The 12,132-nt window shown below is 60.8% G+C and overlaps 1 protein-coding gene across 8 annotated transcripts; it reads right to left on the bottom strand.

The window, feature by feature from the left end:
• Nucleotides 1–2,061: 2,061 nt before the first annotated feature.
• On the bottom strand, nt 2,062–12,022 carry LOC142419499 (uncharacterized). Of its 8 annotated transcripts, none has more exons than XR_012778564.1 (3): nt 11,458–12,001; nt 7,311–10,621; nt 2,062–5,112 (listed from the first exon to the last, which is right to left on the bottom strand). XR_012778564.1 is itself a non-coding variant. In XM_075522543.1 (3 exons), the coding sequence occupies exons 1-3, from the start codon at nt 11,764–11,766 to the stop codon at nt 3,556–3,558; spliced, it is 492 nt and encodes a 163-aa protein (XP_075378658.1). In that variant the 5' UTR covers nt 11,767–12,017; the 3' UTR covers nt 2,062–3,555. The 8 variants fall into 8 exon arrangements, 2 of the variants coding, with proteins under 2 accessions (XP_075378658.1, XP_075378657.1); XR_012778565.1 differs by having other exon boundaries at nt 2,062–5,060; nt 7,311–10,230; XR_012778562.1 differs by having other exon boundaries at nt 2,062–5,060; nt 11,458–11,999.
• Nucleotides 12,023–12,132: the final 110 nt, after the last annotated feature.

Raw genomic sequence — 12,132 nt, 5'->3', positions numbered from 1 at the left:
TGGGGTGGGGGGTGCTGGGGGGTGAGGCTTTGGGGTCCAGGGATGAGGGGGGCTGTGGGGGTTTGGGGTAGGGGGAGATGAGGTGCTGGGGAGCATGGGGTGAGGCTTGGGGGTGAGGGAGTGATGGGGTGCCCTAGGGGGGGCATTTGGGGTCAGGAAGGATTTGGGGTTAGGAGGATTAGGGGTCGGTAACCAGGTGCTGCGGGAGTTGGGGTTGGGGGATCTGGGGGCCAAGAGGGTGCTGGGGTGCTGTGGGCAGGGATTTGGGGTCAGCTGGGGCATTGGGGTATTGTGGGGTGGGGGTCTTGGGCCAGTTAGTGCAGCACTGCAGAGGGAAGGATTTGGGGTGACACGGGGTTTTGGGGTCAGTCGGATAGAGGGGTGCTGTGGGGTGGGGACTGGGGACCAGGTGGGATAGGGGGTGCTGCCGGCTGGGGACTTGGCATCAATTAGGGCATCGCGTGGAGGGATTCGGGGCGGGGGGAAGCTGGGGCCGGTGTGTCCATGGAGTGCCGTGGGGTGGGGTATTGGGGGGCAGTGGGGAGAGTGGGGGTGAGGTGTGGGGTGAACCGGGGATGACGGGCGAGAAAAAACCTTACAAAAGTCATCTCCCACCTGGGCTGGGCGTTGGGGCAGGCCCCCTCCCCTCCCCGCACCCCAGCCCCGGCAGGGCTATGGCGCGGCTCCGAAGGGACACGACGCTCTTAACGCCGTCACCGACCTCCACGTGAGTCTGTCTGATTACTGGGGCGAAGATTTTACTCTCTAATTGTTCAAGTTCGCTTGTACGGGAGCCCCTGGGGAAACAGGGTGACGCATCCTCGTCCCCCAAACGGGCTCTGGGGCAGCAGGGCACAGCCGGGGGGTGCGGGGAGCAGGGGCAGAGCCGCCAGTACATCCACGAGGCATCGAACCCCACTGCCCCTTCCCTTTCCCAGTGGGCGATTGCCCTAAATCACGGGGCGAGGGGTTTTATGGGGCCACTGGCTGGCCCAGGGACAGAAAATCAGGATTAAAATGCTCCTGGGGCACACACGGGGCTTCAGATCTGACCTGCTGGAGGCAGGGAGTATTTAATGTCCTTGAGCGCAACAAGAGAATATATTTTTATTTTTATTTTATTTTATTGTTTAATTTCCATTCTCTCCAGTGAAAGCTCGAACATCAACAAACCCCTGTTTTCCTTGGATTAATTTTTATATTAAAGTTTTAAATCCCTGTAATACCTCAAATTACAGAAACAAACACTTGCTACACCAGAAAAAAAAAAAAAACAACTCAAAACCCAAAAAAACCTCGTCCTCACCAACAGCTTAACACCAACTTTCTAACAACCAGCTGCGCTGCGGCATGAGCGAGACCCCGGTGCCCGGGGAGCCCGGCCATGTGCTCATGTGTCCAGTTCCCGGCGGACGGTTGTTTGTCTGGCCGCACCATTCCCTCCCAGCGCAGCATCTCCGCACGCTGGCATCCACCCTGCATCCCTGAGCCCTCCCACACCAAACCCCGGCCCTAAATCCTTTCCGGGGAGCCCCGGTGGGGCTGGTCTCGCTCAGCTTCCCCCCGTTAGTGGATCCCGATGTCCATCCGGAGGCGAGGCTCGTGCGTCAGATCACAGAATCACAGAATCACAGAATCATATAGGTTGGAAAAGACCTTTAAGATCATCGAGTCCAACCATAAACCTAACACTGCCAAAAACCACCACTACACCATGTCTCTAAGTACCTCATCCAAACGTCCTTTAAATACCTCCAGGGATGGCGACTCAACCACTTCCCTGGGCAGTCTGTTCCAATGCTTGATAACCCTCTCGGTGAAGAAAAATTTCCTAATATCCAGTCTAAACCTCCCCTGGCGCAACTTGAGGCCATTTCCTCTCGTCCCATCACTTGTTACCTGGGAGAAGAGACCGACCCCACCTCTCTACCCCCTCCTTTCAGGCAGTTGTAGAGAGCGATGAGGTCTCCCCTCAGCCTCCTTTTCTCCAGGCTAAACAGTCCCAGCTCCCTCAGCCGCTCCTCATAAGACTTCTGCTCCAGACATCTTCTGCTAAGATGCCCTTAAGACAAAACACCACCTTCAAATAATAAAACACAGGTTATTTTTATTCGCTGCCGTGTTTCCTGAGCTTGAAGCGGGGACAGATGTCAAAGCTCATTTATTCCCGTTGGCATTAAGGCCCCTCCCAGGGTGGGCACCCCTCGCCCCGTGGGTCTGCGGCAGCACCCAGCCGTCGTCCCCGGCCACTGAGCACCTCCCAGCACCACGCTGCAAACCCCGAATCGTTGCAAAACCACCTGAAATCTCCCGTCCCCGCAGCACCTCTGCCTCAGCCGGCACCGAATTCACCCTCCCATGCCCCGGCGAGAGGGATGGGGTTTGCCTGCAGAAGCCTGCGATGATGCTCCCCGGGTTACCTGGGAGGTGGATTTAGCCCTTAGCTCCCTGCCAAGGGAAAGCTCGCCCCCGAAACCCCGGCATCCCTGCGGGGCTGCTGGCACGACCACACGCACAGGCGACGCGGTGCTGGCAGGGCTGCAGGCAGGAGGCAGCCGCCTGCTCCATCGATCGCACTGCGGAGCTCAGCCGGGGCGGGAGCAGAGAGACATTACCCAGACAGGGCACGTCTGTTCGAGGGATCCCTGATCTCCTACGACACCCCCTGCTTTTCCCGGGTGCCCTCTCGCCCACCTTCGGGCTCCTCTGGGCCACGTTTCCATCGCAGCCTCATTAACTGGTGGCCTCCGGCTCTCCGGCAAATAAATCCTGGGATGTTCGAGGCTCTGTGAGGGATTTCTGCAGGGAAAGCTGCGCCGGGGCTGCCTCCCAAGCTGGGAAACCACAGTCTTTACTCTCCTGGTGATGCTGATACTATTTTCAAGTCACGCCAGCGCTCCTGGCAGCTGTGGGATGCCGACAAGGAGACCCCGGGGCCGCAGCACCCTGCCGCCTGATTTATGGGCCTCTCCCTGACCAGGGAGCCAAGGAGCATCCCGGTGCTGCCGGCAGAGCTGGAGGAGCCGGGCAGGCAGCGTGCTGGCATCACGCGCTGCCGGGACGGCGGGAGAAGGCAGGCAATGGCAGGAGCCACGATCGAATTCACTCCTGCAGCTCCCGGCACGGCTCCGGCACGGTGCCCGGTTTCCCACGGTGCGTGCGGGTGCGTTGCTGATGCTCAGCAGCTTCTCCCCATCGGGCTGCATCATCTGGGCGGGGGTCACTGCACCGCCCCAGCTCCCACCATCCCCTCGTGATACACAGATCACCTTCCTCCATGACAAACCCCAGACTTTCGGTGTCACGGCTTTGGCTGAGCCCCTCTGGAAACACACCAAGCACGTGCTGGCGACTCAGAGCTCGCTCTCCCCTTTTTCAGCATGAATATATGTATTTAATTCCCTTCCTCTGTAGCTAGCTCTGGGAAATGTGAGTCATGCTTCAGTCACAGTTGGGGATCCCGTTTCAGCCACGGAGCGAGAAGCCACCAGGGTGGCTGGAAATGGCTGTCGTGTGTCTGCACCGGCCCGGCTTCATGGCGTGGGGTGAGGATGCTCACAACCGCACCGCTCGCCCCAGGGGAGCAAAACCCAAGGGCAGCCTTGCCTGGGATGGAACCGGGAGTGAGGGTCAAGCCGTAACCACCCTTATTAGACACGTAAGATGATAAAGCAGCTCATGGTGGAGTCCTACTGGTTTCAGCCGAGCCAGGACTGAGGTGAGATGCTGGCCAGCTCGCCCTCCATCCCAGCAGGAACAGCCAGGGACATCCATCAGCTCCCCCACGCCTGTCTTTCCTCCTCCGACAGCTCCTGCTCCAGGGCCTCTAAACCCTGGAGAAGCCATCTTAGAGAGCTAGCAAGGCAAAGCCAGCGCTCACGGGGAGCTTCCTCTAACATCTCAGCCAGGAACAGCGATTTTTATCAGCCAGAGAAGCCACCGCCGGACGATGCACCCTGCCCAGCCCCGGCACAAGCAGCATCCCACGCGCACGTGGATGGCAACGATGCCAAACTGGTCCGTCACACGGGGAAAAAATCCTCGTGTCCTCGTCCCCCTGCGACTCGCGGGTGAGCCGCCCGCCGCTGCAAAGGTGCGGTGGGGAGGCGATGAGCCCACCCCGGGGTGCTGTGCACGGAGCCACCGACTCCCCTCCCCTCCCTCAGGCACGTCAGGGCTGGCTGGCATTAGCAGCTCAAGACCGTCCGTGTTTTCTGAGTCGTGCTCGGAGCCCACCCGGTGGGTGATGAAACAGCAGAGGCGTTATCCTGCGAGGGGGTCAGGGGACCGCGGCACAAACCCCCGCAACAGCTCCCGGCTGCGGAGCAGCATCCTTGCAGGAGGAAAATCTGAGCTGAAGGGCTGTGTCCTGGCTCCAGCGAGGCACAGGCTGCTGTGACAGCCCACCGCCAGCCCGCGGGAGCTGCTAAAAACCCCAGCTCTGGATGTCAAACCCTCGTCCCCAAAGCCCCCGGAGGTTAGAGGGACCTCTTCGAGGTGTCAGGAAAATAATGAGAGGAAAAGGCTTTGCTCTTGTAAAGCGCTGTATGCTGCAGAGCTTGCTCGGAGGCAACCGGCCCCGCGGGGAGCAGTGAAGCCCAGCCGGGGCTCTGCACTGCCCGGCACCTTTGCTTTCCAGCCCCCCCTCCCCTTCCAGGTGTTTTTAGATAAGAGCATCCATTTTATGCATTCAGCTTTCCCCATGAGTACCCCAACCCCTCTGCCTGGTGGGAAGGCAGGAAGACAGGGCATTTCCCCCTGCTGCCATCCGGGCAGGCTGCGGGCAGAGCCGCTGCCGGGTGCTCAGAGCAGCCGCTGGGCAGGGGCAGGAGCAGATTGGGGTCCCAGCCACGGCCCTGGCTCTGCTCCCTGCTTTGTGCAATGACTGCGGCACAGGGAGAGTGCTGGGGACGGGGTCGCAGACCCACCTCAGCGAGGGTGGGCAGCCAGCTCTGGCTGACCTCTCGGGAGGGACGGGGATGCTCCAAATCCTGCGTGGGAGAGGGAAGAATGCCACTCACATTTTCTCTTTTCTGGGGTGGGCTGCGTCCCCTGCCATCCTGTGAACAACTCGGCAAGAAAACGGGATGAGGGGGGCCTTTCCCAGCGGAGCTGGCAGCAAGACGGGCAGGGTTGGCAGTGGGGCTGGCAGCAGGGACGTGGGGACAGTTTGCAGTGGGGTGGCAGCAGGGACACAGGGAGGGTTGACAGTGGGGCTGTGGGGAAGGTTTGCAGCAGGGACATGGGGAGATGGTTTGCAGTGGGGAAGGTTTACAGCGGGGAAGGTTTGCAGTCGGGATGAGGGGAAGGTTTGCAATAGGGTGGTTTGCAGCGGGGAAGGTTTGCAATGGGAATGCAGGGCTGGTTTGCACTGGGGAAGGTTTGCAGCAGGGCCGCAGGGCAGGTTTGCGATGGGGCTGGTTTGCAGCGGGAGGTTTGCAGCAGGGACGCAGGGCAGGTTGCAGCAGGGAGGTTTGCAGTGGGGCCGACTGGCAGCGAGAATGCAGGGCAGGTTTAGGATGGGGCTGGTTTGCAGCGGGCGGTTCGCAGCAGGGACACAGGGCAGGTTTGCAGGGGGAAGTTTGCAGCAGGGACACAAGGGCAGGTTTGCAGCAGGCAGGTCTGCAGCGGGGCTGGTTGGCAGTGAGAATGCAGGGCGGGTGTGCGATGGGCTGGTTTGTGATGGGGCAGGTTTGCAGCAGGGACGCAGGGCAGGTTTGCGATGGGGCTGGTTCGCAGCGGCAGGTTCGCAGCAGGGAACGCAGGGCAGGTTTGCAGTGGGGCTGGTTTGCAGTGGGCAGTTCGCAGCAGCGACACAGGGCAGGTTTGCAGGGCAGGAAGTTTGCAGCGGGGCTGGTTGGCGGTGAGAATGCAGGGCAGGTTTGCGATGGGGCTGGTTTGCGGCAGGGAGGTTTGCAGCAGGGACGCAGGGCGGGTTTGCAACGGAGCTGGTTTGCAGCGGGCGGTTTGCAGCAGGGACGCAGGGCAGGTTTGCGATGGGGCCGGTTTGCGATGGGGCCGGTTGGCAGCAGGGCAGGTCTGCGATGGGGTTGGTTTGCAGCAGCAGGTTTGCAGCAGGGACACAGGGCAGGTTTGCGATGGGGGCTGGTTTGCGATGGGGCCGGTTGGCAGCAGGGCAGGTCTGCGATGGGGCCGGTTTGCGATGGGGCCGGTTGGCAGCAGGGCAGGTCTGCGATGGGGCCGGTTTGCGATGGGGCCGGTTGGCAGCAGGGCAGGTTTGTGATGGGGTTGGTTTGCAGCAGCAGGTTTGCAGCAGGGACACAGGGCAGGTTTGCGATGGGGGCTGGTTTGCAATGGGGCAGGTTTGCAATGGGGCTGATTGGCAGGGAGGATGCAGGGCAGGTCTGCGATGGGGCCAGTTGGCAGCAGGGCAGGTCTGCAATGGGGCCGGTTTGCGATGGGGCCGGTTGGCAGCAGGGCAGGTCTGCGATGGGGCCGGTTTGCGATGGGGCCGGTTGGCAGCAGGGCAGGTCTGCGATGGGGCTGGTTGGCAGCAGGGCAGGTCTGCGATGGGGCAGGTCTGCGATGGGGCCGGTTGGCAGCAGGGCAGGTCTGCGATGGGGCAGGTCTGCGATGGGGCTGGTTGGCAGCAGGGCAGGTCTGCGATGGGGCAGGTCTGCGATGGGGCCGGTTGGCAGCGCTGCTGCCGGCCCCCAGCGAGCGGCGCTGCCGCCCCAGGAAAGCCGGGAGCGGCGGGCGGAGCAGCCGGAGCGGCGGGGACCGGCCAGCCCCGGCTCCGCCAGCCCCGGCTCCGCCAGCCCCGCCCGGCCGCGGAAAGGTCCCCCGGGGCCGGGGCTGGGAACCGCCGCTCGGCCGGCGGTCGTTTGGGCCGAAAAAATCTGATGCCGGGCAAAGGACTGGAGGGCTGAGGGGCGAGCGGCAGCGGCGCCTGCGGAGCCGGCGCGTTCCCCTCTGTGGCACGGGCTTGCGGTGGGTGCAGCCTTTGCACCCATCGGGGTGCTTCGTCCTCCGGCTGGCGCAGAGCTGGGGGTGCAGGATGGCACCCCCGAGCCCGGGCGAGGGAGGTGACGGCAGCTCAGGGACACATCACGAATTACAGCCGCCTCCGGTGCCAGCCCTCCCCGCACGCCGCCGTGCCATTGCTGCTGCCTGGCTGCTTTTCAAGGACTTAAAATGCTCCGGCAGCCAGCTGGGATTTACAGCCCACGGTGCCCAGAGCCCGCGGTTCCCCCGGGATAAGCCCGGTTTGTCCCCAGCGAGGACAGCAAGTCGGCTTCCCAGCGACAGCCAAATTGTCGCTCCTAAATCCAAAGCAAACGGCTTATTACCTGCTGCAAAGGAGCAGAGGGCTGGGGGCTTATCCGCCCCTACCCTGTGAAGCTCTCCCTCTGTTCCTGCAAGGATCAAGCCGATCCTTTGGAGGGGCTTGTGGAGGGACTCTGGCTCCCAGTCGCCGGCGGGATGGCTCCTGCCGCTCCAGGGACCCAAAGGTGCCCACCTCGGTGCACAGGCTGGGTGCTGGCAGGTGCAAAGGTGCGTTTCTGGGTAAAACACAGCTGCAAAAGCAGTGCTCAGCGCCCTGAAACTGCAACGCCGCGAGTGTGCCCTTACGATGGTGTCCGTCCCACAGCAGTGACCCGGTGGCACGGCCGCGGGCTGGCAGCCCCAGCAGGGCTGGGCACGGTGTGGGTTACGTGCGGAAGCAGGGCTGGCGCCGGGCGCAGATGGTGCCAGGGGATATTTTGGGCTCCAGGGGCAGGACACATTCTGTTCCCATGAGCTAAGGCAGCGAGCGGGGGCCGGCCCCTTCCCACCCACCCACCGCCCCACAAACCCCTCACCGGGGTCCCTGGGTGGCTCCGCTGCTGGAAAGGGGCTGGGAGGGACTGGGAGCACTGGGGCTGCGGGGCTCAGCTCCATCGCAGTCCGTGGTGACCACGGCAGAGGCTCTGCCAAGGGAGCTGCTCACCGCCGGGAAATGGGAGATCCCACGGCAGACACGTGGGATTGCCCACGGCCGTGCGGACGCGGGCACTGGGCAAAGCCGGGGCAGAGACCTGGCCCCGCCGCCACCGCTCGCTTGAGCTGAACCTCCACGTCCACCTCACCCTGGAAGAGCTGCTTTGTTTCCAGCCTGAATTTATCCATCTCCGGCCCATGCAGCGGGTCCGGGTGTCTGCTCGCAGCCGCAGGGCGACGAGCTGCCAACGCTCAGGGCACGGATATTCCCCCATGAGGGGGAATCTCATGTCTCCAGCCCCAGAGAAACCCCTGGGTGGGCTGAGCCCCATCCCGGCTGACTTCCAGGGTGAGCGTTTCCCCAGGTGCTCAAACCCCTCCTGCAGCTCGGCCGGGCACCGGGCTCGGCAAGAGACTACCCTCAGCACGGCACGATGCCGCTGCCCCCTCCCCGTATTGCGGCATGGCAGCTCAGCCCTGGTAATGCCCATTTTGCAAAGCACTTTGGACTCCATCAGCCTTAAACCACTCATTCAGCACAGCCCGCAATTATTATTATTATTTTCCCATTGCATTACTGCATTTTAACCACCGCTAACACGTTATGTTTTTAAATTGAGGGCAATTGTAGTGCAAAAAAATCACATACATTGGGATCATAACTATCAGCTGCAGGTAGGGAGATTGATTATTAACACGCCTTCTGCCCCGCAAGATAGACAATGAAAGCTGCTGATAAATTATATATATGCATACAAATTGCAGGCCTTGGTTAAACGCAGGGTGAGGAATTTATTGGTTTATAATTGTGACCACCTGAAAAAAGGAAGGGGGTTAAACTGATACAATGACCCAGGCGATGAGTTAAAGGAGGCCCACGGCACCGGCTCACCCCTGAGTTGTTTGATGCTGTAGCAGGAAAAAAAATGGGGGAAAAATAAAGCAAGGGACTGGTCCTTCCCGGGCATCCTCGCTGCTGGCGGCTGTCCGTCGGGAGAAGCACAGGAGGCATTGGGTGCCCATGGTAAATCCTTTGTGGATTTAAAATAAATCTAGGTCAACTGGGGAGGAAAATTTGGAGCCCAAACCAGGACTTGCTGCTAAGGCCAAGCTTTGCAAGACTATAGGGGAAAAAAAACCCCAAAGGATTAAAAATAACACTTTCAAGAGCCTTCTTGCTTTGCAGCTCGCCGAGCGAGGCTCAGGGCAGCGCTGGCTCCGGGCACCGGCTCCCTCCCGGGCTGCACCCTGGGGAGGGGAGAGCTGCCACGTCCTGGGCAGCCCTTGGTTCTCCAGCACCCTTTTCTCTCTGCTTTTCCATGAGGATATACCACCCACAGACACCCGCAGGGAGGTACTGAGCTAGGGCCTCTCCGGAGCAGGGGGGCAGAGGAGCAGCAAAGATGGGGTGGATGAGGGGCACGGAGCAGCCGTCCCACCCGGAGCGGGTCACTCCGCAACTTGCAAGCACAGCAGGGGACGGGCAGAAACAATAGAAAGTAATGCAAAAAAAGATATTTTCCCTTCCTTGCCGCGGGGTGGGCAATGCCACGGGCACCGGGCTGCAAACCTCTCCTGGGGAGAAAACCTTGCTGCACCAGGGGTGCCGGTCTGGTCCAGAGGGGTGCTGGAGCTCGGGCTGCTGCCAGCCACCCCGAAAGCACAGATAGATCGCTGTGTATATATATATTTTATTTATATATATATAAAAAATTAAAAATACAGGTACACACACACATACATATAAATATATGTATTTTTAAGCACTGGAGGAGGTGACCTGAGCTCACGCCCTCTGCTCCCCAAGCCAAACCACCACGCAGGCGTGCACCTCGCAGGCGAGCAACGCGCCCAGCTCCAGCCGGCTGCTGGGAACCCTCTCCAAGCCAAAACCTCACCCAGCCGCTTCCGCAGCGCAGCCTGGCCCTCGCAGCCCTCCTTCCGCCTGCCCCATGGCACCGAGAGCCGAGAAAACCGTCGCAAGGCTCTGATTCACGCCGGGCACCGCTTGCTCGGGTGTTGCAAAGCGGTCGCCGTCCCCCATGGGTTGGCAATTGCTGATGCATCACCCGAGCACCGAGGTTTAAACGTGAGCCTGGCCTGGATTTGCAGGGCCGTAGGTTGGGTGCTGGGGTGGCATCGCTGCTCCCTGGGTGCCCCGGGACCTGACTGGACTTGGTCTCATCCCGGTTATTTGATATTGCTGGGAAAAGCGAGAGGGAGGGGGGACGCAGAGCGGCGACCGCACAAGTCACTGGTGCTGATTTTGCCAGATGCGCCAGGGCAAAACTGCAGCAAAGAAGGGTTTTTTTCTTTTTTTGGTTTTTTTTTTTTCTTTTCCCGAAGGCTCAGCCCCTCCCAGTGTGGCTTTATGACCAGAAACGTTGCCTTTACTTGGAGGATTTATTCCATTTGAACAAAATATTTTGGATGCCTCAGAGAGCCAGAAGGCAGCAGGAAAAATCCCTCCTCGGACAGAATCTCCCTGTCGACTTGACCCTTTTCTAATGATTGTCTGATTTTCTGAACTGTTTCTGTTCCCTGAAAGATGACATTTTCTCACTTCTTTTGAAAAACCAACAGACAAACACAATTTTCTTCTCTTTACAGCTGAACCGCTGGTGCCATCCTACCAGGACCTCGAGCCGCACCAGGTCCCCGAGCCCCCGCAGCCAGACCCCTCCGTATATATGGTAGAAAAGCCACTAGCATTAAAAATCTCAAAGCACCCTCCCTAAAATCATGCTAAACTCACTTAAAAAATAAGCTCGCTGTTGCTCTTGCCAGTCTATTTGGGGAATAAACCCACGGAGCGGGGAGCTGCCACCCTTGCGGGGGCTGGGGGCTGTCCTGGCGACACCGGGGGTCCCCAAGCACCCCCAGGTCCCCCGCACGGTGTCGTCCCCTCGCTGGCTGGGCGTTACAGGGTGACACCCTGGAAATACAGCACTCGGGGGGGGGGGGGGGGGAGGCTTTGCTCTTCTCTCCGCAGCCCGAAGGCACCGTCGGTGGCTCAGCCTCCTCGGCCGGGGCTGGAAAAACACTGGGAAATATTTGGAGGCTGTGACTCAGCGCAGGAAAACTGCTCGGCCCTGGCTGACGCCTCGCACGAGCCCGGCCGGCGCAGGCAGGGCCCCCCTCTGCACCCCAGGGGGTTCTCCGGCGTCTCGTAAGCGTTAAGCTAAGCGTAAGCTCCTTTGCGAGACGTTTGCTAAACCCACCTGCGGTCACCAGCCAGGCAAAGGGGACCCAGACAGACGCCTGGATGGGGACTCCAGCCCGGGGACTTTGGCACGACCAACAAAGCCAAGGGAGACCTGCCCTCCTGCCTCAGTTTCCCCCCCCCAGTGCCCTCGAGCTGCCCCAAGAACACTTTTCCCCCGTGCACGGTGCAAATAGAGGTGGTGGTAATAGCTCTGTGAACCCCCAGCAAACCTTTACCATGGCCAAGCCCCATCCAGCCTTGCTGTCCCCAGCCCCACATCCCCGCTCCGATGGGCGGCAGAGGGGTCCTACCTGTCTGCAGGGGCTGGAGGGTCTGGACAGCCCCAGAGCCAGGACCCGGCTCCTCGCTGCTTCTCGGGCACAGGGACGCACCCCAGGCTGCAGGGACAGGGCTGGAGCAGGGGGCCGGGCCGGCCCCTCCTGGGGGATCTTATCAGCAGCTGCCAGGGGCTCCTGCCCGCACCCTGATAAGCGCTGGGCTCCACAGCACAGGGCTGGGGTGCCCCCCAAGGCTGCTTCACCCCCCCCCCCCAGCTCCGCTGCAGCCCGCTCAGCTCCATCCCAGCAGCGGGACCGGAGCATCCCACGGGACACCCGCATTGGGATGAGCGTCGGTGCCCCAAATCCTGGCTTTCCGGGAGGATGCTACACCCAGGAGAGGCTGGGAACGGTCGCTGCAAGGAGGGGGCACTGGAGCCCACCCCCCTCAGGCTAACGGGGAGTGCACAGGCCCCCCCCGTTTGCCCCCTTGGACAACCCAGGGCTGCTCCCCAGAGCAGCGGGACACCCCCACCCCATACTGCACTAACCAGGACCAGCCCCTGGGGCTGAGCAAGGGGAAAGGAAACTGCATCTCACCCCCGCTCGCTTGGCAGCGCTGCCCCGCAGAGGCGTTGGGAAAAAGAAAAAAGAAAAAGGGAAGAAAAAAAGACCAAAAAAAAAAAAAAAGAGAACAATTTTATTTTT

The sequence above is a fragment of the Mycteria americana genome, chromosome 21 (assembly GCF_035582795.1).
Source record: "Mycteria americana isolate JAX WOST 10 ecotype Jacksonville Zoo and Gardens chromosome 21, USCA_MyAme_1.0, whole genome shotgun sequence".
NCBI classification, from domain to species: domain Eukaryota; kingdom Metazoa; phylum Chordata; class Aves; order Ciconiiformes; family Ciconiidae; genus Mycteria; species Mycteria americana.
The sequence above is the reverse complement of the archived record's forward strand: the minus strand, read 5'-3'. Positions and strand labels throughout refer to the sequence as shown.

Excerpts from the sequence above, each read along its gene's own strand:
- LOC142419499 (XM_075522542.1), bottom strand. The coding sequence starts at position 11,766 with ATGCGGGTGTCCCGTGGGATGCTCCGGTCCCGCTGCTGGGATGGAGCT. Across the intron at positions 7,501-11,457 it reads CCTCCAGCCCCTGCAGACAG|CACCCAGCCTGTGCACCGAG; the intron begins GTAGGACCCCTC and ends TGCACCTGCCAG. Across the intron at positions 3,607-7,310 it reads CCTCTGCTCCTTTGCAGCAG|GCAAGGCTGCCCTTGGGTTT; the intron begins GTAATAAGCCGT and ends GTTCCATCCCAG.